This window comes from Macaca mulatta, chromosome 3, assembly GCF_049350105.2.
Source record: "Macaca mulatta isolate MMU2019108-1 chromosome 3, T2T-MMU8v2.0, whole genome shotgun sequence".
Classification (NCBI taxonomy): Eukaryota; Metazoa; Chordata; class Mammalia; order Primates; family Cercopithecidae; genus Macaca; species Macaca mulatta.
This window is the reverse complement of record NC_133408.1, coordinates 100263639-100288991: the sequence shown is the minus strand read 5'-3', so window position 1 is coordinate 100288991 and position 25353 is coordinate 100263639. Positions and strand designations below refer to the sequence as shown.

At 39.0% G+C, this 25353-nt stretch overlaps 1 protein-coding gene across 3 annotated transcripts in view; it reads right to left on the bottom strand.

The window, feature by feature from the left end:
* Nucleotides 1–25353, bottom strand: part of JAZF1 (JAZF zinc finger 1) — a 346283-nt gene that overhangs the window by 222936 nt on the left and 97994 nt on the right. Inside the window, exon 1 of one of the 3 annotated variants that reach the window (XM_077996984.1) lies at nucleotides 14823–14958. The exons of the other annotated variants lie outside the window; for them this stretch is intronic. Coding sequence (XP_077853110.1) covers nucleotides 14823–14838 — 16 coding nt within the window. The 5' untranslated portion in view covers nucleotides 14839–14958. Of the gene's footprint in view, nucleotides 1–14822; nucleotides 14959–25353 lie in introns of those variants that run through there. 3 annotated transcript variants of the gene reach the window in all.

Here is a 25353-nt window from a genome sequence, read left to right as displayed (position 1 = left end):
AGCTGGGGCTCAGGCCGCTTTTGCAATCACCAATGTGGCTGCATACTACCCTTCTCTTTGTCTTCTTTATGCTAACAATTCCTGATGCACCCTCCTGTTCCCTGCTCCTGAAACCTTTTCCCAAGTCGGTAGTTCCTCGCCTCCATGACTCAAGAACTAAGGTACAACGACATTCCAGAACCCACCCATCTCTTAAGTTGGGGGCTGCCTGTACTCTCCTTTATGAATACATATATATCATAATGTTTTGTGTCTTTAGGGGATAAGATTTTGAGCTGCTATTCTAGAGCATGTTAAAATGTTAATTCTATACATTTATTCTGGAACACATGAACAATAACACTACTTTGGCTATTTTTCTGAATTCCTCCATAATAGAAAGTAAGATTAAAGTAAGTTCCTAGCTCTCCATCATGCTGTGACCCTCATCAATGAAGTTCAGAAATTGTTGCACATTAAAGAGGGTTTACCTGCTAGGGGCTAGGCTGAATCTTACCTTTAACCCACACCTTAGTAAACAATTTGCTAAATAAATGAACTGGTAGTATAAGGAAGATTTCAGCCTGATTATTGTAAAAGCACATAAAAAATGTTTTTATGACCTTAACCTCTGTGTCTACCTGTATGAGGTTTTCAGAGATTATTTATTTTAAACTCTACTTTTGTACCTCAGTATAGGTTGAAGAGAGACCCTGCAAACAAGCCCAAGGAATGTTAAGAGTGATAATAGCTAAGATCTACTGACCACTTAATATTGTGCCAAGTACTCTCTAAGTACTTTATATGTATTATTTCATTTAATCCTTGATCATCTTATATGATAAAAACATCTGGGCCTGGTGTTTTCTCTATGAAAAGATTTTGTTTTAATTTTTAACTTTTTGTTACAGAGATTTTTCAACCATACACGGAAGTAAAGAGAATGCTATAATGAATTTTCATGACCCATCACCCAACCTATGGGATTTTTTACTCCTATTTTTAATGGTTATAAGCTACTTAGGTCTTTGTAGCCTTTGAGTCAGTTTTAATAAGTTAGGAATTTTCCCATTGTGTCTAAGATTTAAAATGTATTGGCCCCAAATCTGTTCAAAATATTCTTTTATTAGATTTAAATCTCTGCCCTAACTGTGGTTACTAACATCATTTGTTTATGGCTTTTCTCTTTTCATTTTCCTTGATCAGTCTTGGCAGAGGTCTGTCAACTCTATTCATCTTTTCAAAGAACAAACTTTTGGCTTTCTTGATCCTGTCTAATGTAAAAAAAATTTTCCCCTTAATTCTAGTTCCTCTTTCATTATATCCTTCCATTTTCTGAGGGGTTATTAGGTGGTTATTTTTTCTAACTGAGGCTGGATGCTGTACTAGTCAGGGATGCAGAACCATCACCAGTGATGTGACAGGAGGAATGCTTACAGCAATTAGACCCTGCTACTGTGGGAGGGGCTGGGGAAGTGAAGGTGGTGGTGCTGATCCTGATGGGGACACCAGCGACTCCTTCTGAAGCGCAGGAGCAGGAGGACCAGTCAGAGTTTGTATGCAGGGAACTCAGAAGCCAGGCTCATATAACACCGAAGTGGACCTACAAAGTGGGGGATGCACAGAGAGGTCTAAGGAAAGCTCACTTTTTGTGGGTCCACAGGAAAGAACCTGGGGTGGCCAGTCAGAGGGAAGAAGAGCTAGATACAGAGAGGACAAAAATGAGGACAAGCCAGAACCTGCCTGCACCTGCCTCTATTTCTGTTCATCAGCTCATCTCACCCTGAAGTACTCTGGAGAATGAAGGCCACTGCTTCACTAATTCTACCCCCCAGTCTCCTACAAGTTCCTCTTTTGGACTTCCCATACAAGGAAGGAGATTCTGGGAAACAGTTCCTAGTTTAACCAACTTGATCAGGGAACAGAATAGCACAGATGCTTTCATCTCATTAATGTTCAGCCTTTCTTCAATACATTTCTAAGTACTATTCAGCTATATCCCATAAGTTTTAACATAGATTCTATGTATTTTCATTATTATTTCTAAATATTTTATGTTTCCCATAATGTCTGCTTTGTCCTGTGATTTATTTGCATGCATGCTTCATAATTTCCAAACATACGGGTTTTCTTCTAGTTTTTGTTACTGAGTTTATAGTGCAATTGTCTTAAATATTTTCATTGCAGTCAATTTTCTTAAGTATTTTACGTGCCCTTAAAATGCTCTCCCACTTCAAATGTTGGATGCAGCGTTCTTTATATGTCTTTCACATCAAGCTTAACACTGTTACTTTTTTGCCTGCTTGATAAACCAATTAGACAGAGTGAGAAAGAGATTAAAATCTGCCCCATGATAACAAGACTGTTTTATTTTTCCTTGTGATTTCAATAATTTTGATTTTACATATTTTGGGTCATAGTAGTAACATAATAAGTATATAAACGTTTAGAATTGTTTTATGTTTCCGGTAAATGGAACCTGCTAGGACCTTCTTTATCATTAATAATATTTTTGCTTAAATTTCATTAGTAATATACCAGGTTTCTTTTTGTAGGACTCTGCCTGGCATATAACTTTACATACTTTTCATTTCATCTTTTCTTTATGTGTTGTGAAGACGATTCTTGGAAGCAGCATGCTGCCAACATTTTTTAAAAATCCAGACTGATAATCTTTGTCTCTTAACTGGAATAATTTGTCCAGTTATATTTAATATAATTTAGTGGTTATTCTGAAAATACCAAAATTATATATAATGTATCAAAACCTAAACATTGCCAATTTACCTTCCTCCCAAATAATACGTTATATGTAATCACGTCCTGACTGACATGCTATAAACGACACATATTTTGGTTTTCTAAGCTCACAAGAAAGTTACTGTTGATTCAAATTTACCCACATATTTACCATTTCATTCCTTCTTTTAACTCTAATCATTTTATTCATGATCTCTTACCTTCTTCTCAAAGTACATATTTTAGAATCTCCTTTCATGAGAATATGTTACTCCTCTTTCCTTGGTCTGAAAATTGCTTTATCTTATCCTCATTTTTGAAAGACAGATTTGGCTGAGCAAACAATTACAGGCTAATTTTCTCTCTGTATTCTGAAGACATTGTCCCACTATTTTCTGCCCTGTCATCACTATAGTTAGTTGAACCGCTCCTTTGAAAGCTACATGTCTTTTCTCTGTGGCTGCTTAAGGATTTTCTTTGTGATGGTGCTCTGCTATTTTACTATGCCATATCTAGGCATACGGATCTCTTAAAAATTTAATCTTGTTTAATGTGTTGGTATCTTTAATCACTTCTGGAAATTCACTCTTCTTGTTGTCGTTTAGCCCTCTTCTATACTTTTCATCTTTGTATCTACTGCATTCTAAATACTTTATTCAATTTTATCTTCTAGCTTATTAATTCTTTATTTGATTCTATCTAATCTGTCATTGATTACCTATCAAGCTTTTAATTGAAATTTCTATATTTTAGTTAATATATGTTGCATCTGCCTAATTTTCAAATTCTTTGCTATTTCAATACTCTTGCTCCTTACACATATTTTTAATCTTCTCTTCCATTTTTGTAAATGTAGTAAACATACTTATTTTATGTATTATGTCTGATAAATTCAGTATCTGAAGTCTTTGCAGGTTGATTCTGCTGACTCTTTTTCACAATGATTTATTTTTTGTGTGTGTTTTGAGATTTTTGAATGGGAGCTAATGTATTTCAGGAATTCTGTAAGGGTTCTTTATGGTCAAATAAAGAAAATTCCTTCACAAAGAATCTGCATTTGCTTCTGCTAGGTAACAAGAGCGACTACCAACCTGGTACCATTTTAATTAGATTCTAAGCTGAATGTTTTTCTGACCATTCAGCTAGTGTGAATTTCAGCTGTAAATCCACAAGTTGCTCTGTGGTTACAAATTTTCTGAGGAGATTTATTTTTTGCTCCTCCACATAGCTCTAAGGTTCAAGACAGAAAATTTTCCTTGGAGGAGTCTCAGGTTTTTTTCTGGCTTGCCATTACCAAGAGAATACAGCTTAGAGGTACCAGTTCCATGGTGGGAGGAGCCTTTGCTAATTATACAGTTCAACTTGGGTGGGCCTAGAGTTTTCCTTCTGTGGCTCTGGAGGTTGTAAAAACCTAAGAGCAAGTTCAGGGTGAAAGTCAGCCTCCAGAGCTCTCTCTGGGTTTCCAAATTTCACTTGGTATTTAGCATCTGAGTATTTCTTCCTGTCTTGTCAGATTGGCAGTACAATTGAAAAAAATCTGTTCCACTGATCCTGCAGGCAGTATGATTTACAGTGGTTCAGAATGAGAGCTTTGAAACCAGACTGCCTGGGCTCAACCTTCTGCACAGTACTGATTAGCCAGGCAGCCTTGGGAAGTTATTTAAACTCTGCTTTAATATTTCTACTTCTAAAATGGGAATAAGAATAGTACTTGCCTCATACATGGGTTTTTGTAAGGATCAAATGAATTAGTGCAGTAAACTACTTAGAACATGGCTGGCCATAGCACTCAAAAGAAAAAAAGGCATTATTATTACTACTATCACTGTTAGATTGTGGTACCATGATGAGATCTTACAATGCAGATGTTGCTTTCTACTTCCTTAACATTCTCTCTTGTATTATCATGTTGTAAAATCAAGCTTTGCAAAATGTAATTTTATATAAACATTTCTGCCAATGCACTCATTTTTATGAAGCTGCTATTTAAGAAAGTAGACAAAACACATAAATATATGCATAACAATGAATGGCAGACACACTCCACTGAACACTCCTATTTAACTGCTCTTACAATTTAGGACCAAGAGGGAGCACAATGAAATTAAAAAGCATTAATCAAAATAACCCAAAGAATAATTTTAATGATGCCTAATGGAGGGATTTGGCTGTTGCCATCAAGTGTAAAGGTGAGCATGTTAATAGCAAAAAGAAATGGTTTTGTTAAATGTGATTATCCCTTGCTCTTACTAAGCCTTATGAGATAGAGCTACACAAAAAAGAGCCAGTAGAGTTTTCAGGCCCAGAGTGGCTGTATTTACAATGGTGAAAACCCAGTATATTACAAATTATATACAATTTTTTTTATATTATATACAAATAATATAAAAAGGCATATACTATGCATACAATCAGAAAGAGCTGGCTTTAGTAAGACAAGGTGGTATTTCTTGATTTTAATATGCGAACATTTTTAAAGTATCAAAATCAATCTTATTATCATGAACACATTTTTTTTTTTTTTTGCTTGGCCATGAAAAACTTTATTTTTATATTTAGGTTTGATGAATGAACAGCCATGCAGAAATATGATTGGACACGAAGGATCTGGCCTAACGGTGATGGACGGAGTGGGGAAACCCAGCAAAACCACACAATTTTTTACTGAGTACTTCAGTTATAAGGTAGAGAGTGAACCCTGCAAGAGAAATGAGCTCCTGTTGATTTGTTTATAAATTATCACAACAAAACGTCTCTGGCTAAATTGGAATGTGGGATTTGGGGTTGTGCCAGCTGTCAGGTGATCACTGCTCAACTCCAAATACACCCCTTAATAGCTGCTCTGTGATAATGGACTGGACTCGAAGCATTCTTCTTGACTCAAAGCCTAACATTGAGTGAGCTCAATGTCAGTTAGAGTGAGCTCAGAGTGAGGCCTTGTCAGTAGAGGGCGCCGCAGGGACACTGTAGTGGCTCCAGAGTACTGTGTTTTGACATTTTCTTGCTGCTGCTTCACTGTCCTTCAGCAGTGCATGTATATAGGGACATCTCTGCTCCGGTCTTGTGTGCAGAGCATGCAGTCCCTTAGCGACTCCGCAGCCCTGTCCTGAGGCTGAGTAACCACCTTTCCACAGGCCTCCCACACAGCGCCTGCAGCTTGTGCCCACTGCGATACTCCAACTCCCCACCAGCGTCAGGTTGCCTGTGCCCCAAAGCCAGCAAACTTCCGTGCCATGGCAGGGAGCTACATCCACACCCTCCCCAAAACAGTCTGAACCCAGCCTTGGGGAGTGGCTTCCAAGTGTGTCCTTCTTTGCATATTTTTCTCCAGCCTTAGGGCACTTATTGAGTTCTCTTTAAATCTTTATAGTTACTCTCCTATCTTAGTTTAGTAATTCCTTACACTAAACTTCCCCTGTTTTAAGTTCCTTTGTGGTTTTTGTCTCCTCGTTCGACCCAGACTGACACAGTGTTTAATTCTCATTTCTGAATTCATAGTCATGTACTCTTTCCTCATCATACATCACTTACTTTATCCATTAAAAATATGCTGTCTTTTCATGTACGTGTCAGCTGAAATGATGGCCAACTACATGTTTTGAAAAACTTTGAATGATGCAAGAAAACATCTTCTAAGCTTATTTTATTCTTTGCTTATATCATATGAAAAAATTCCAAGCTCAGCACCTTGCCTACCAAAGGATTTAAAGTCAAATTAATTATTTCTTCCTCTTTTTACACCCTGTTCTTTCTCTCTTCCACAGAAAAGGGCTGGACTTTTGTTTATAATTTAAAAATAACAAATAGATTTCACAACACCTTATTCTAAAACATTTTAACAAGAATTTACAGATCCTAATTACTTCCAGAGTAACATTTGAAACTAAGATATTAAAAAGTGCATTGAAAAACATAGATCATTTATTTATCTTTCCTTTAGTACCCAGTACTGGACAGACTGTAGACTAGGAACTGTGATCTAAAAAGATGAATGAGGCATCCTCACTTCTGCAAACTGCAATAGAATGAGAACATAGGTGAAAAAAGAGAAGGAAAGGCAGGGAGACTTGATAGCAAGATATAACAAAAAATTTCCTCCAAAAAATCACCCTTGTAATAATGACCAACATTGTTAAACACTCCTTAAGAGTATAACCCATATAATTCAGGGGGAAAAAAATCAAGTATCTTTAAGAATAGTTTCATATCACATCTATTTGAACTTGGGCTCTTAATTGTAAAAGCTGAATTAAATCAAAATATAAAACAAAACTATACTAAAATAGAACAGAAAGAAAAGAATGACACGCATTATTTGTAGTATCTTCCTGTGTTCCTTGGTAATGGAAACAAGCAAATATCTGGGATTACAAAAATTTTTAGGACATCTATTTCACCAGCATGCAAATAACTTGACATTTTACAACTATATTTATAGTACCCTTTGAGGTTCCCTGAATAAACAGTTTCCAATCTATATGCATCTCTTTGACATGTGAGAGAGGGCTCAAGAAAAGCCACAGTGTGAAAGTTATCAAAATGGAATTTTAAATCTAATGAGTTGCATATCATATCTAAGCAGAGAGTTTTAACATGACTGCAAGAAATGCTCTATTTTTTCTCCTCCCAAAATCTTCTAAAAGGTCACACCAGTCTAATAGTGATAGGTAACTGCCAAGAGTTAAAAAAAATTGGACATCCTGGAAATTATAATTAAAAAAATATATACATGACTGAGGTAGGCAAAATCAAGGAAACCAAAGATACGGAATTAACACCCTCAATGACCAGAACGTCTGGCTATATATTTACTTATTTTTTTCTTTTAATTTTAATTTTCCCCCAAAATAGAAACATATTTCAAACCTCATCATTTTCTACTTTAACCAGCCAGCAGGAAACCAACATAAAATTTAAAAGAAGGAAACTATGTAAAAATCTTATATAAGCAAAAGCTTTTTCAATTTTTATTCCAACATGAGAGCAGAAAGCAAGATTTCTGGAAACTGATTATTAAATAGAAAAGAACAAAAAGAAATGTGGTCCTATTTATCACCCATTCAACAAAGAACTAGTTTTTAAATTGAAAAACTAAGAATGCATTCTGAAATGTGGCTACAAACAATTCTATAAATTTTTAAACTAATATTAATGAGAGTTGAGGAAGCAAACTTTCAACAACACTCAAGTAGTTAAACAGAACTTCCTCATACTTCATGTTTGCCAAACAAAATATCAGGAATGTGGGATAAAGCGTAAAGCGATCTTATTATCATCTAACTCAGTCTTCTTTCACAGATTAGGAACTTGAGAACCAAAGAAGATTTTTGTTTTTTGTTTTCCTCTAAAAAATGCTCTGCTAATGATCTTACGGGCAGGTGGAATAAAAAGGGTACAATTTTAGAGGCACTAGATCACTTAGCCTTTAAAATTTCTTGACCAGCCTAACAGAATATCTTAAATTCCACCATTAGAGATTCATTCTATAGGGTTATTCATTATAACTTTAGATCTAAGAATCTAAAAGTTTGAAGGGCACTTGCAGATCCTGAGTCCAAACTCACTCAAGGAGCATATCCAAATCACATTTAGGTTAAGTTCTTTTAGGGAAATGACTGGGTCCTCTTTACCTCCATAGTCCCAGATCCTGGCAGACAATAACCTACATATTAATTGTGGTGTTGGTGAAAATGACTAAAGAATCAGTCAGCTGACTTTCTCCCTGAGCACTGATGAGGAATCTTTTGGGAATAAGATTCAGGGGTGGTAGGTTTTAAATAGAAGAGGACAGAAGGGAGTCAGACGTGGGTCCAGGAGACACAGTTTGGGGTTCTTGACAAATGTAAGCAGAGTGAAAACCTGGGTAGGGTAGAGGAGTGGGTGAGAGAAGGGGGGAGGTGCCTCAAGAGAACAATAGGACATCGAGGTGAGGGAATGGAAGAAACACACTTTGTTTACTGCACAATGTTTCACAGACCTTCTCCTGCCAACAAGTAGACCATAAATGTCACTATTCTATCCTAACATGTGCTGTTAAGTCAGTGCAGGATGGTCCAGAAATTTTGCAACTATTTCAAAAAATTACCAAAAATGTTTTACATCCTGCCTAGCATCTTGTTATCTAGGTAGTAAAATACCAAGGGTTAATGTGATAGCTAAAGAAAAAGAAAATCACCCAACCACCTCATGCCTTTTCTTTTTCTTTCCTAGGAAATTGCCAGTTATATGGGTCCTACATTTGTCCTTCTTTTTAAATGGGAAAAGGCAGAGAAAATAAAACTACAACGCGTTTTATTTGTGCGTTAGCGATTACAGCCCGGGGCTATTTTTCCTTTCCCAAACAGTGTACATTTTAGACCTGACACAAAGCAGGGGGTGGTACATTGAGCTCCATCAAGCAAATTTTTACTTGTGACCAAAATACTGGACCAGATGGATCGCAAAACTTGCCAAGAGCGCAGTTAAATGTTCACGAGAGGACTACTAACGTAAGCAAGGAACTCACTAGTGCTATCTCTGTTTTTTGTTTTCATTCCACCTAGAACCAAGAATTTAGGAATGCTAAGGAAATCAACCCCAGGCAGATTTAGTCTTTGCTAAGCACATTACAGAACTGTTAACACACACCTTAGATGCACTGAATTCGAACAATTACAGAAACAAATCTCTAAGGTTATGGAACTTCACCAGAGGTATTTCTAAGAACTGCTGGATGATTGTTAAAAGAACACTGGAAAGAGTCTGGTACAGGCCAGGTCAGGGTTGGAAGTGGCAAAGAAAGCATCAACAACAAAGCTGGGCGCGGTGGCTGACACCTGCACTCCCAGCACTTTGGGAGGCTGAGGCAGGTGGATCACAAGGTCAGGAGTTCAAGACCAGCCTGGCCAGCATGGTGAACCCCCATCTCTACTAAAAATACAAAACATTAGCAGGGCATGGTGGCGCATGCCTGTTATCCCAGCTACTTGGGAGGCTGAGGCAGGAGAATTGCCTGAATCCAGGAGGCGGAGCTTGCAGTGAACCAAGATAGCACCACTGCACTCCAGCCTGGGTGACAGAGTAAGACTTCATCTCAAAAAAAAAAAAAGAAAGAAAGAGAGAAAGCATTAACAACAAAAGGTAGGAACCATCAAACCAGATAATGATCCTCAACCAGAGTACTACTACAAGGTCCCTGCTTGGAAAAGTATCTGTGCTTGCCTCAAGCTCACGGTTACTACCTAATGGCACCTTCCAGAGGGTGGCTGCTGCTGTTGATTTGATTGTTGTTACTGTTGTTTTAAAACTCTAATTGGAAAATCAGTTTGTAATTCCATTTTATGACTCCTGAGGAGATGAATGGTCTTTATAAGAACAGCTATCCAAAAAACCCTACAAAATCCATCCAAAGACAGCCTCTGCTCATCCAGAGCCAAGAAGAACTAGCAGGTACCTACAGCATCTCGGCACAAGGCTGGTCCCCATTCCAGATGAAGCTTCCACAAGTTAACTCCTTTGTACCTGCCTACCCTTGAATATGAAAATCTTTGACAAGCTGCTGCCATCCCTCCATGGTTGTGAGACCACCTGGATAAAAACTCTAGGAGAAAATGCTGGAGTCTGTGTCCACTCCAGATAACTAAGTGAAGCTTTGTCATTTACTAGGTCCACAGCAGATGGAACTAGGAAAGGCTGGGTTTGAAAAACCTAAATTAAGGTAAATATTATCCTCAGTGAACATGTTTCCCTGCTCCATCAGTGTTGTGAGGGGGGAAGATTCCAGAGATGATGACTCAGACATCAACAGGGATGAGTTCTACTGTTCTGGTTGTTAAACCAGTGGACTCTTTATCTCTCCATTAACAAATGCTGTTGTGCCCATATCCCCAAAGGAACCCCTTGCTGCTCCTGCCCTCTCCTTGGGGCTACTTTAGGCCCCCCTACAATCCAGCAACTAAAGAGGTGACCACAGAGCACAGCCAGAGGCCTGTGAGAATCAATGCCAAGGCTTCAGCCAGAGTCTCATCAGTGCTGCCCAGGCTACACCAGGCCTTAGGTAATCTGACTTGTGCTGCTGGAAAGCTCTGGAGAACCAATGATGGAGAAAGTGTTGGGCAAACTTTCTCTTGTTTTCTGCCCAGGCTAACAAAATGAAAAAATGAGGAAGAAGGTAGATTTGGGCCACTTAGAAAAACATAATTTATTTGAACCAAGTACGGCAATTTAGTTTCAATTTGTGAAATCTCAGTGTCAAAATAGGTTGGAAGGGGACTTGGGCAGGTGCTCAACCCAATCTTCAAACTGTACAGATAGTGACTTACGCTCGCTTGCTAATCAGTGCTGAGGCGAGGAACAGAACCCAGACTTCAGCCTCAGTCTCTCAGCCTAGTGTCCTTTCCCGTCTCCTTCTGCTTCTAAGTAGTTTGTTTGTTTGTTTTTGAGACAGAGTTTCGCTCCTGTTGCCCAAGCTGGAGTGCAATGGCACGATCTCGGCTCACTGAGACCTCCACCTCCCAGGTTCAAGCGATCCTCCCCCCTCAGCCTCTGGAGTAGTGGGATTACAGGTGCAAGCCAACATGCCCAGCTAATTTTTTATATTTTTAGTAGAAACGGGTTTCACTATGTTAGCCAGGCTGGTCTCAAACTCCTGACCTCAGATGATCCGCCCACCCAAAGTGCTGGGATTACAGGCATAAGCCACCGTGCCCAGCCTAGTTTTTATTTATTTATTTATTTATTTATTTATTTAAGACAGTTTGTAGTACTTTCAAGTGTGCCAAAAACTGGGCTAGGAGGTAAACAATATAAGATGATTATCTCTAAAATACAAAAAGGATATGTAATGGGCATGCAATTGGTCAGTAAATACCTAGAAGCTTCTCATGCCTGCATAATAAATTGCTTCCCTTAAGTTAAACAATCCTCTTGTCATATCAATTATACCATTCACCTAATTAACAGAATCTTTCCTAAACTGTGCAAAGGCAAACTTCCCTGAAGACCTTGCAAATGATTCCAGTGCCCAATTGCTGGAAGGGCACTAATGAGATTTGACTCTACTGACAAATTAAAATTTTAATCAGGGCCACATGAAAATCTCAAGAGCAGGAAAAGTAAAGCAAATCGAGAGGTTTACATCATAGGTTTTGAGATACTTTTCCATACATGCAACACAGAACAGAGAAATTAGCAGGCCAAGGAAATGTTATTTTTTTAAAAAAGGAGGAGGACAAAGAGAAAAAACACACGAGTCACTGGTAAACAATGTTGACACTGTTGGCCACTTTGTTTTAAAATCATATAAAATCTTTGGGGTATTAACAATTGCCCATACTTTCCCCTGGAATTGCAGAAAAGCTGGCTCTGCAACAAAGGGAGATGGTTTAGGCCACTGACTGAAAGACTCATCCCTGTGTGTGGTTTCAAAATGCTGCCTGGTATCATAGCAACCATACATGACTGAATGTTCTACAAAATGTGATCAAGGCCTCCCCTGGGAAAATCTCGTGGAATTTACTCCATTTCTAAGATGTTCCCAGGGCTCTGGAAATCAGGTCCTCAGTACAAGGATCTTAGCGCAGGAGGAACTTACACATCCTCCAATCTGCCTACTGACAAGGCACAGAGGGGATGGAAGAGCCCAGTGACTTAACCAGCACCGTGACTGGTGGCAGAGCCGAGAACAGAGCCAGCTATCTGGACTCCCAGCTCAGCACTGCTTCCTCTTCATCTCACGGCCTCATCTCTCCAATTTAGTGAGAACTGATCTTCCTCACCAATCAGCTGTTTCACAATGAGACTCATGCATCATAGCTGTATTATATTTTAACCTGAAGATCGAGTATGGTACGCCAATTGGATGTTTGTACTCTGGGGATTTTTCCTTGTTCTAAGGTGACATGACAAATGGCAGATCCTACACCTTCCACTTCACTAAAGATAGTCTTAAGGACAAGTGCCTCGACTTCCTTTGGCCATTAGCTCCCTGCTTGCTCCCTAGCATTAAGAAACAAAAGAAAAGTTAGCTGATTTGTTCCACGAGCCTGAGCCATGCACCTGGAGTGAGAGGTACTGAGGGAGAGGCCCAGGTTTCCTGGGTCTGTACCAGGTTCAAAGGGCAGAAGAGCTGCTCTCCATGCCCAACTTGGAACATACATAATGACATAAAGGGGGTGAAAACTTATCTCCAAACCTCTGGTTCACAGGCAATCATGTGCAGAGGCCTTTAGCTTTACAGTTCGGGGTGCTTTTTTCTCCTGGAGGTGCCGGGTACGGCTCCATGCTTGGTCTGTAGCATTCACCATGCTGAGCGTTGAGCAGCGTTCTCAAAAACTCATGCCCCCAAGTTTGAACAAACTCATACTTGTCCCCTAAGAAGTCCCTGTCATCCCAGTCTGTCTGGCCATGAGCTCCTCCTCCCCTGACCTTGAGGCCCACAGATGGGATGAAGCCAGGGCCCAGCTCCTCACTCAGGTCCTCCCGCGCCTTCTCTGGATGCCTTTCTCTCCCTGCTCACGGCACACTGCACTTTGTAAAACATCTTCAGATGTGGAGAGCTGAGTCCTGGCAGTCATCCCAGGAAAGGGGAGCTTTATTGTTGCTCTGCCCATGATTGGTCCTCACTCTCAAACAGCTGTGAACCTTTTTCTTCGTTTATTTTCAAGCAATTAAAACTACAGCTTGATAGCATTACTGTAATCTCTCCCACTGTGTTTAGAGAAATTTTCTTTCTTCGAGATTTCATGTATCTATCCAAAAGAGAGAGAACAGTCTAGAGGCACCGCATACCTCACGAAAGTGATCTGATTGGTTTCTATCCCTGAAATAGCCAAATACTTGGAAATAAGAAGTTGAAAACATACATGTGGCCACATTTTCCTCTCCTTTGCTTCCATGTCCACATGGAAAAGAAGAAAAGCTTCTAGATATTTGCAAAGGTTTTGTGAAATATGAGCTTTGGCTAAGCAAATGTTTTTGAAAATATTTGGACCCTCCAAACAGAACAGATGTTTTTGCAAAATTTTCCACCATCCAGTCACAGCAATCCCGGCATGATCCTGCCCCATGTCCGGCTGCGGGCAGGCTGTCAGTGGCAGCTGGTCTGAAGAAAGTTTCACAAAGCATCTAGCTCTTCTTTGACTTTAGAACAAGCTCCCTCCAAGCCTTGCAATGTTCCAAGGTAGAGGAGGTAGCAGGAAGACGGGCATTTGAACAGCACGGAGGGCCAGAGGCAGAGTGTGAAGGCAACAGTACCAGTTCTCTTAGTGACAATCATCAACAAAGCCTAACATTTCACAAGTACTCGGGCTTATTTCTTACTAAGTCCTGAAGCATTAAGGTCACCCCAAATCCCCTATTAAAGCGTGAGCTCCTCGAGGGCACAGACTGTGGTTTATTCATCTTTCTATTTCCAGCACTTGCATACTGCATACCCAGAGCAGACACTCAATAAATTTGATTGACTGAAATGAAAGCTGTGAATACCTTCATGGGAACAGGGCCATGACCAGCAGGCATCTTACCTAGAACTGGTTACCAGGTGAAGGCAAGATAAACAGAGTATTCCAACATGGAGAAGGCAGCTGCCTAAAACGGAATCGGCTCTGGAGAGCCAGAATCCCAGTGTGTAGCGAAATACTACAGGTCAGCAAGCAATGCGGTGTGATACAAAGATCCAACGATGTGCAGCCAGAAACCAGTGCACAGGGAGGTTTGACGCCAACAGAGACTGTCCTAAATCACAGGCAAGACCTGCATTCATAAAGTTATGAAAAGAGCTCATCACAGCATATTTCTTCTCCGCTTTTATGCACCAGGACAAACACCTAATACAATATCCTTAGCAGATGCACCTCTGTCAACTCCAGCACCAGCAGGCGTCGACAGTTTGGTGGCTAAATGCAAATTCTTCTGCAAACCCTGCTTCAACTGCCCTCAAAAAATCTTTAATCCTCCTTTCAAACTTTTATAATTCAACTCTCGTTTCTCTCCTTCCTCATAGAACCATTTGGAAAGATTTTGGTTTTTCAATAAATATATTAATACACAAAAGTTAGTATGTCCTATAAAAGTATTTTTAACTCAGCTCCTAATCTGCCAAGATTTCAGTGAAACCTTTCACTTACCATTTGCCACCCACATACAGACCCAAGGACGGACCTTCTATCCAGTGACGGCACTTACAGCTGATTAAAGGGTTTGGAGGTGATGACAAAAATATGCTTGGTTTACAAAGACAGGCAACATGGAAGGACACATCTGTGATCAGAAAAACTGCAAATCTGTGGAGGAGGAAGCTGCTTTCGATTTGCATTATTACTGCTTGGGTTCAGGAGAGATCGTGCTGTTCCAAGTGATTCCATATTTAACAAGTTCTCAGCATTTCTCATTCCAAAAATATGTAATGAAACTACTAACGATACCAAAGAGCTGATTTTAACTTTTGTCTTCTTGTCAGAAGATAGAAAATGTTAAAGAAGAAATTTATGATGTTGTTAAGTTTAACATCATAGTATGAAGTCTGGGAGACATGTCTGAATCAAATACATCTTCCGTTCTAAAATCTACCAAAATGAAGAACTTCCGAGAAGATGAATGAAGGAAACACTGTATATATTGCTTGCATAAATTGGATCTCATTAAAAATATGGTGGCTAGGCTTCACACACAGTTTGCACCTTAACCTTGCATCTGTTATAAGTGCCCCAAGCATTATTCCAGCTCTTTCATTTTAGTGAGAAAGTGTGATGATTTTGTCAACCAGGGTGTAAAACTGACTTGAAACAAACTGCTATAATCAGCTTCCCACAACCCACTGAACTATGCGAAATGGCAGTATGTAATAAATAACTAATGCAATTAACAAAATGACATGAGCCTACTATAGAATATAATCTGTTCAGGCTGAAGAATAAAGTTCATTTCAAATAATTGTTACCATATTTACTTATGGATATGGCTATATGCAACTGTACACTTAAATAGCATATAACAATTCCCAAAGTCAGGTCTTTAATGTAAATTGGCCTTGCTTCACTTTTGAGATAAGTATCTCCAGACATACGAATTCTTGGATAAAACTTAAAAAGACTAGAAGTCATTATAAAAAATAGAAAAGATAAACTGAAAGAAAAAATAGAAACCATCCATAATTCAGCTCCCTTCCACCCCCCGCCCCCTCCCCCACCAAAACACGTACAGTTAACATTTTAGAAGGAAAGAGATAAACACCTAACAGTTGTTTCAAAAGTTGGGATGGGGTTAGAGGATCAGGGAAGGATGAGTTTACCTTTCTTTGTATCATTTAAATTTTTCAAGTCATGTGCATGTATTTTTAATTTTTAGAAAATAGTTTATATAAACTTGCATACACCTTTCAGATTTTCCTCTAGATACATATTTTTTAAAAACCAAAACAGTGATGACATTGTGTGAATAACCAAAAAAAATTATAAATTTAAGAAAAGTACAAAGACAACCTCTCTCACCTTGTTCCCCTCCTCCCAAACCTCAGGAAAGGAAACTCCAGCCTTGCCTCGGTGTGAAAATATATGACTTTTTAAATTAGCACTATTGGTAGGTGTTAGCAGTGAGCAATGTGTGACCCACAATCTTCCTTTCACACAAAACACAACACTATTGTCTTCTAAATTTCCTTCATCCGAGTTGGACAGGACCCTCTCCAGTCCTCTATGTTTTAAAATAAGCAACTGATATCTAGGTAGGTTACAGAGTACTTGAGTTAACAGAGCTAGCCGTGCTGGAGCCTGGCTGGAGACCTGGTCTCTGGACTTCCCATGCAGCCCACACAGCCATCCATGCTGTTACTGGTAGAGCTCTTTTATACTGAGAGGGAAGGTCAGTCCTCAGATTTGCCCTGGAGTGTGATGACTTCAGGCTGTCTCCCCTCGCTTTCTCTCAGGCAAGGGCGCACCCAAGGACTGAAAATCAAAGCCAGGACCGCACGACTCCCATCCTGACTCTCTGGACCCGAATCTTTGCATTTTGCTTTATTTTCACTTTAAATCAAAGTAGTTTGTTAGGCTGTCTCTTAATACTTTGGCACATGTGTTCTCCTGGGGGACAATTTCACAAGGTACACTTACAACCACCGAGGCACAGTCTCTTTGGAAGAATAAGGAGCCCTCACGTCTCATCACAGTGAACGTGCCTGTTTATGTCACGTCTGCATTATTGCCCCTGCCTGGGGCAGTGCTGGCAACCCCAGGAGGAAAAACCATTCTGTTGTGCCCATTTTCAAAGAAACTCGCCTTCTACATACAGAAGCCCCTGGATGTGTGAATTTTCTTCGCAACAAAGGGACAGAAGGCCCAGTGATAGTCTCATGGTTATATGGTCAAAGGGGTTGATAAGAAGCAAAACATAAAATAAAATAATCATAATCGGAAAGAAATTGCATAAGAAAAAGGAACCTAAATGCCAAGTAAATTCAATTATTTAAGAGTAGATGCTTGAAAAAAAAGCTGACTTAGTTAAAAAAAAATCAGAAGTGAGGCTTTTTCCCTTCAACGTATTCTATTGCTTTCTTATGCTTTATTATAAAATTAGCTGACAGTACTGTACAGGGGTCACTGCAACATTTTCTAAGTGCCTCACGTCTACCTATGTGTTCCTACTTTTCCAGGCCTCTGGGCAAGGATGTTTACATTATTTGTCCTAAGTAATTAACTTGCCCCAAATAAGTTAAAAAGTCAGTGTCACAATGTCAGAAGAAGGGCCATGAAATGTTTGTTAAGGTCACTGGAAGAGGCTAACTTGTGGCTAAATTTAGTAAGTATTTCTTTCATAGGAATAATTCCAAAGTTTGAGTCATGGAATAGAGAGGAAACCTGAAATGAGATTTTAATATTGTGCACAACACCTTAAAAAGCCCAACAGGAAAGCAGTATCCCATATGAAGCAGAAATCCAAGCTAAAGAAGATATGGAAAACAAACAAAACATTGTGGAGAGTTTTTAAAAATCCGAAACAGAAATACATATATGTATGTACTTATGTGCACATACACACATACATATAGAGAGCCCTATTTTTTGTTGATGAAATAAGCTTATTTTTATGAAATCAAAAAGATTCGTGGCTTAATAAATATGTTAGAAGAAATGAGCTATTTGAGTAAGCTACTACTTCGCAGGAGTAAGTTTATAAAGGAGGTTATACATACTTTTATAATTCTGATCTTTACATTTTGCATAATATTTCTCATTAATGAAGACAATCCTTGCTTGTCTGATGTGTGAAATTATTTATTTTTAAATTGTATTTCAAATGAAATTAACTGACATTATTATACACTGCCTCATTTTAGGACAAAGGCTTCCACTCACTGGAGAATCCACTGTGAATCCCATGAGCACAGAATGAGACTTCTTAATGACTAGTCTAAGCCTTTATAAAAAATGTCAACCATTAACGACAATAACAACTACTCCTGAATTGTGTCCTCATTTTCTTGAAAGAAATGAAGAGGGAAAGGACACAGGTCCCAGGAAATCAAATCCGCTTTTAAAGAACTGTCCTCAGAAACCAAGCAGGGAAAAGGGAAGAGGTTATGGGCATGTTGCTGGAGCCAAGCTGACCTGGGTTCAAAGCCTTACTACACTCACTGCAAATTTGTGGCCTGGCAAATCAACACATCTCTCCAAACCTGTGCACCCTCGGGTGTAAAGTAAGTGTAACAGCATCTACCCCACAGGGCTGTTGGAAGGATTTTCCAAAATGAAGAATGTAAAGTTCTCCCTCAGTGATAACCCCTCTCATCATTACTATGCCCCAGCATCCCTTAATACCAGAAGTTTCTCCCCACTCTTCCTGGACCACAGAAGCTCATTTATTTACTTACAACAGGGCATTTACCTGATAGTGAGCTAAACTCCCCCTAGAATATAAAAAGTATTCATTAAGTAAATATGAGAAAATAATTTTAAAATACACATATACAGACAGTAAAAAACAAACTTTACCTCCTTCCATCTCCACTTCTCCTGATTTTTACCATAAATAATTTAGTATGCTTTCTTCCAAATCTTCTCTCTCTACCTATAAATGTATATTATAATTGGGTTTTCCCCAAAAAACACATCATGCTTCTACAAACTGTTCTATAAGTGACTTACTTTACTCAACAACATAAAACAGACAGTATTATTCTTTTTAATGGCTGCATAGTGTTTCCTATAGTGAATATACTTTACTGAAGCACTCCCCATATTAATGGATATTTAGGTGAATCCCGATTTTGCTATTAAAAAAAAAAAACAGGCTGTGCACTATTTTTAGGGTGGATTTCTAGAAATGGGCTTGCTAAGTCCTTGATTCATTTGAAACTTAATTTGACACTGGTTATCTTGACCACACTGACATCAGATCATAAATATGGTCATAATGACATCATAATGGGAGAGACGAGAGAGAGAGAACTTCTATTGGTATTCAGAGCATTTTTTTTCTCTTGGACATAAAATGGATCCATTGTACAGGAATGCCTTCTCCCCATTCTCAGTGCAGAGACAAAGCTGACAAGCTTAAAAGTACATGTTTAGGATTCTAGACTTGGTTTAACTCAAATGGCCTTGATTGGATGGGGTCCCTCTGCAGTATTAAAACTGCTCTAATTGCATTCTTCAAGCCAGCTGAAGGCTGACAGCTTCCGCTCCCGGCTCATTATCAGAGCACTTCAAGGGGCTCCATTATGAGCAGAGCACCTGGTCCAAATTTATTTCAACGGCCCAGAGCAAAATGGGAAGGTGCTTAATGTTCAACCACAATGGTGACATTTTTATGAGATATCCAAGGTTCAGAAACAAATAAATGAAAGGTTTGAAGGGAGCATGAACAGAAACCGTGACAATAAAAATTCAACATTGATATATCAATTTAAAAACATATACCACCCATACACTTGGGGTAAGGCCAAAGGTTCAATGCAGGCTAACCAGAAAGAAAAAGAAGAAAAAAGGTCAATACTCAACTCCTCCCGTGACTGGCTTTGCTAAAAAAGACTGATGAAATTCTAAAAATGTTTAAGGAAATCAGAATGAGATGCGAATTCTGGTTAGGATAACAATTATGTTATCTATCTTATCTATCTTCACCAACATGAGAACGAAAGAAAATCCAAGTGGAATTCAGAGTGAATTCTAAATGTATTATGTTCATAGTTTTTCTCTGGTTTGCTTACACAATTGCTGTCTTTCTCTCTCTAAAAAAAAAAAAAAAAAAAAAATCCCGTGTGGAAATAAGTTAATAATTCCTTACAGATGTTTCCATAAGAAAACATTGTGCAAATATATATTTAGAACTTTTTAATAAATGCATAATAGGGAAATTTTCCCAGGTAGATCATAGCAGGTCCAAAGTAAACATGACATCCTATTGCATAAATCCATATCTAGAGACTGCTTGTCAAGTGGGATTTTGCTCTCTGCAGCTGAGTACTTGCAGAGATCTTAGTGTGCAGACGACAACCAATTTTAAAGCCCGAAACCCAGCTGCAGAGCATTAGAAAGCTCTACCCTCTACTAAGAATCTGTTTAAAGAATGTTAAAATAAATATTTGTATTCTTTCACTAAACACAACAATGACACTTACATTGGAATCTAAGAAAATGATGAATGAAAAATTATAACACTGGCACTTTACAATGGGAATGCTGACTAAATCGGAACTATACAAACTCGGAGGATTTACTCAATGTTTAGTCTCTTAAGAGAAAAAGAGGAGGACAATTAATCAACTACATAGAAATTTTTTTTCAGCTATTAGTTGCTTTTGGTCTTGTGATTTTTATCTTTCTCAAGCATTTTCCCTATTAAGCCAACCATATGGATGTGCAATGCATTAATCGGCCAGACTATAAAGGCTTTAATTATTTTACTGATTTAGAAAGGCAATTAGGCAGCACCTATTTTTCACGTATTGATTACACCGACTCTGGTTTTAGATCTGAATTCATGAATCATCAGGCAACTGGTATAACCACAAAAAAGGCTACTGGAGTCTTTTTTTTTTTTTTTTTTTCCTACAACAAATAAATAAAAGCACTTAAAATTAATTACCTGATAGAACCACCTTAACTACAAAAAAAGAGTGGCAAAATCCCAGTAGAATAAATTCGGTATGTAAGTCCTCCAGCAAAGTGATCACTTGTCTGAATGCCTGCAGGCCACCCAGTGTTAGGTCTTAGAATTTGGGAGCTTAGAAAAATCTTCATCTGGGTGTACAAAAACAGGGTGCTTTGTTTTGGTTCTGATTTAGCCTTGCTTCTGCCTTTACTGTATTCTGCTGCCTCCTTTGAAACTACATAAAGAGCTGGAGCTCTGGGAGTCCATGGGGAATTTCCAAGCTCACCATGGAAACTGAGGAAGTGGTCATTTGGATTATGTACATCCGGGTCCTGATTTCTCCTTCACTTTGACCTCCTTCTCCTCCCCATCTACTAACTATTTAAGACCCGCTATGTAATCTAGCTCAGAACAACTGAGACTGCAATGATGGCTGTGCATGGTGGCACTTATGAAACGAATAATTCCCAGCCTTTCCCATCTTTATGGAACAGAAGAAAACATAAGTCTTGAAAGTTTTCACAAGACGCTATGTTAGATGAAAAAATTTGAGAATTTTTCCCATAGAACAGATGTTTCCTAGCTTTGTACAGCCTCTCAGCTCTACATTAGGAAGTCACTCATATGATGATAATGTACCATTTATGGGCAGGGTGGCAAGACACTTGGATTCAAGCACTGGATGGCATTTATCAGCTGTGCAACTCTATGCAAATTATCTTCAAGTCTTTCTAGCATTAGTTTCTCCATCTATAAAATGGGAGCAATTATGCATGCTTTACCCATCACAGAGAACTGCTGAGACAGTCATATGTGCATGTGAAAATGCTCTCTAAGCTGGAAACTAGTGTCATAAACGTCATTTCTTTTTGCAGAAGCCATCTCCTTCATGCAATCACCTACACTGCCCTCTCGTGGTAGGCAGGCTGCATTGCTACTCAAAGGCAAAGACAATTATTTTGTGAATTTAAGATTGTATTACTACCAGATTAATTTCATGTCACCAATTCTTAATTGCCAGGCAAATAGAGAGAGGGCCACTTGACATGAAATACACAATTCAAAGGATCTACTTGGGTTTTTTTTTGTAATGCCATTTATGAACAGTGAATCCAGACACTATACTCTGGGCCCTTTTCTTGTACTAGTAGTCAATGATAAAAATTTTGAAAAGTGGAAAACACTGGACAAAAAGAGAAGCAGGAGATCAGCTGAGTATTGGTGAAAAGTCTTACCTTCCCTGTTACTTTGGACATGGATATTAAAGCCAGTGAAAATGTTCATAAAAATTGTAGGAACAAAAAGCCATCCATAGTTTTGCCGTACTCTAGAACTAGAATAACTGACTTTTAGAACTGGTAGGACCTGAGATGCCACATTGTTCCTCCTCCTTTCTTTACAGATGGAAAATCTAAGATGCCTATAATTTTTTTTTTTTTTTTTTTTTTTTTGGTGAGACAGAGTCTTGCTCTGTTGCTCAGGCTGGAGTGCAAGTGGTGTGATCTCTGTTCACTGCAACCTCCACTTCTCTGGTTCAAGCAATTCTCCTGCCTCAGCCTCCCGAGTTGCTGGGATTACAGGTGGCCGCCACCATGCCCGGCTAAGTTTTTAAATATTTTTAGTAGAGACAGGGTTTCACCAAGTTGGGCAGGCTGCTCTTGAACTCCTGATCTCAGGTGATCCGCCCGCCTCAGCCTCCCGAAGTGTTAGAATTACAGGCGTGAGCCACCACACCCGGCCATGTGCATAATTTGAAAGATGTACCTCACTTGGTCGCTGACCACCAAATTCCATCACAGCAACCACCTTCACTTGGAGCTGCCTCCTGCTTCTGTTTTTATCACTTCTTAACTCAAAATACATCTTCAATCCCATTTTTCTCTGACATTGATATAGAATAAGAAATACTGGAAAACTAAGCCACGAGGGGCAAAATAAAATATAAACATCACTTAAGAGAATTCATTATGAGAAATCATAAAACTGACAAGTCTCCTGAACAAAAATGACTTGAGAGTTTACCCAAAGGTTAGCAAATATTAAAATAATGACAAGGATAACAACCACAAGCAAATCAATACATGCTTGCTGATGAACTGAGTAGGAACTTAAGAACTTGACGCCTCTCTAAAATTTTTAGTTGAGAAACATTTAATTATACTCACTATGCAGTAGGCCATGTTTCAAATGCTTTCTTATAATCTCATCACAACATCCAATATGCTGTTAATAACCTTTATTGACTGCAGCATCGGTTTACAAACCCTGCTGATTGTTCAGCTAGCACCATGGATCGGGGAGTAATCTAGAGGCATAATTCAGAGATACTGCTGGTCTGGTTCCAGACCATTGCAATAGCAAATATCACAATAAAGTGAGTCACACTAATTTTTTGATTTCCCAGTGCACATAAAAGTTATATTTACACTATACTGTAGTCTATAAAGTGTGCAATTAACATTATGTCTTTAAAAAGTATATATCTTAATTTTAAATTATTTTATTGCTAAAAAATGCTTTGTAAAAATGCTTATAGTCATCTGAGCTAGATCTTCTGGATAAACTGTTGCAGCTTCTCCAGCAAGTACTTGAGAAGCTGCCTCACTTTGCTGCCTCACTTTGCACTTTCACATTATGGAGATGGCTTAGTTTCTTAAACTTCATGAACCCAACTTCTGCTAGCTTTCAACTTTTCTTATGCAGCTTCCTCACCTCACCCAGCCTTCATAGAATTGAAGAGACTTGGAGCCTTGCTCTGGATTAGGCTTTGGCTTAAGGGAATGTTATGGCTGTGTTGATTTTCCATCCAGAACACTCAAATTTTCTCCATATCAGCAATAAAGCTATTCTGCTTTCTTATCATTCGTGTGTTCACTGGAGTAACACTTTTAATTTCCCTCAAGAACTTTTTCCTTGCATTCACAACTTGGTTAACTGTTCGGTGCAACAGGCTGAGTTTTCAGCCTGTGTCGGCTTTCAACATGCCTTCCTCACTAAGTTTAATTCTTGCTAGCTTTTGGTTGAAAGTGAGAGACGTGTTACTCTTCCTTTCACTTGAACACTTACAGGTCATCATAAGGTTATTAATTGGCCTAATTTCAACATTGCTGTGTCTCCAGGAATAGTCAGGCCCAGGGAGAGGGAGAGAGACAGAGGAAGGGCCTGTTGATAGAGCTGTCAACACATACAACATTTATTGATTAAGTTCACCATCGTATATGGGTGCAGTTCATGGCACCACCAAACAATTACAACAGTAAAGTCAAAGATGACCGATCACAGATACAATGACAATGAAATTTAAAAGATTGCAAGAATTACCAAAATGTGACACAGAGACATAAAATAAACACATGCCATTGGGAAAATGGCCACAAACCTTCAATTTGTAAAAAATGCACTATCTGCCAAGTGTGGTAAAGCAAGGTGTGCCTGTATTAGGGAAGGGAGGGCATCAAAGTTCCTTAGAAGATAGAGTAGTAAGCTGGTAAATTATGGGAAAAGTCAAGAAAACCTCGTGGGGACCAGCACAGGAAAGGCTGGCAGAGATGAAGCAGACCTTGCATTCTTTGACCTCAGGGCAGTGGAGGACATCTCCGGGATGTGACCCAGTCAGGTTAAGGTTTTGAGACAGGGCTAAGCCCAGTGTTGTTACTCTTCAGTAAGCCTGGAATGGAGCCACCCCCTCCCCAAGCAAATCACATTATGATGAGGAAGAGTCACATGCAGATAAACAGTAAATGAAGACAGGACAGCCAGCTCGGAGGAACCAACACCAACATGGGGGAAGGGGTGCGGGCGCGCCTGGGGGGCTGCACCTGCAGAGGGGAGCAAGAGGGCACTTTGGGGCACCAGATGCTTTTTCTAAGGTTTGGTCATAACCAGCACCAAAAAACAGCAAGCCGTGCCATTCCCTCTGCTATTCTATTTCTTCACGCTGCCTAGCTGGGGTTTTAGGGACTTGAAAAGGTACCTGGGGCTACAGAACAGTGTCCATGCACTTTGGCAAGTGGGCAAGTGGGCCTGGGACATTGTAGCGGCCTCTGCTCCACCCTTTCGCCTTGTCCAAAAGTCTCGACACTGCCAGAGAGCGAAGTGGGACAAGACCCCAGAGAAGAATTTAATAAAACATCAAGGCCAGGGAGTTTGTGATACTCAAAACTTTGTGGAGGATGGGTCAATCTGCATTTATATGTGTTTCCATCTTTCCAGAGGGAGAAAAAAAATTAACATGGACTGAATTTTCTCTATTTCTATTAATTCACATATTATGGCATTTTCATTACAACAAAATGCTGCACTCTTATACTTTCTTAAAAAGATCACTATAGTAAAACTCCTATTAATCTATATACCTGGATGACACTAGAGTTTAATAAGTGTTTACAGAATAAATCAATGACTGACAGTAATATTAAGGGGCTAAATAAGTTGATCTCTAAAATTACTTTCAACCTAAAAATGCTAAGTCCTTAGGTTATTTTAGAGTAGAGTATGTTTAACGATTATGAGAAAGTATCTGGAAACGTGAAACTTTAGCCTGCTAAAGCATCCTCTAGACAGGTCCCTCTG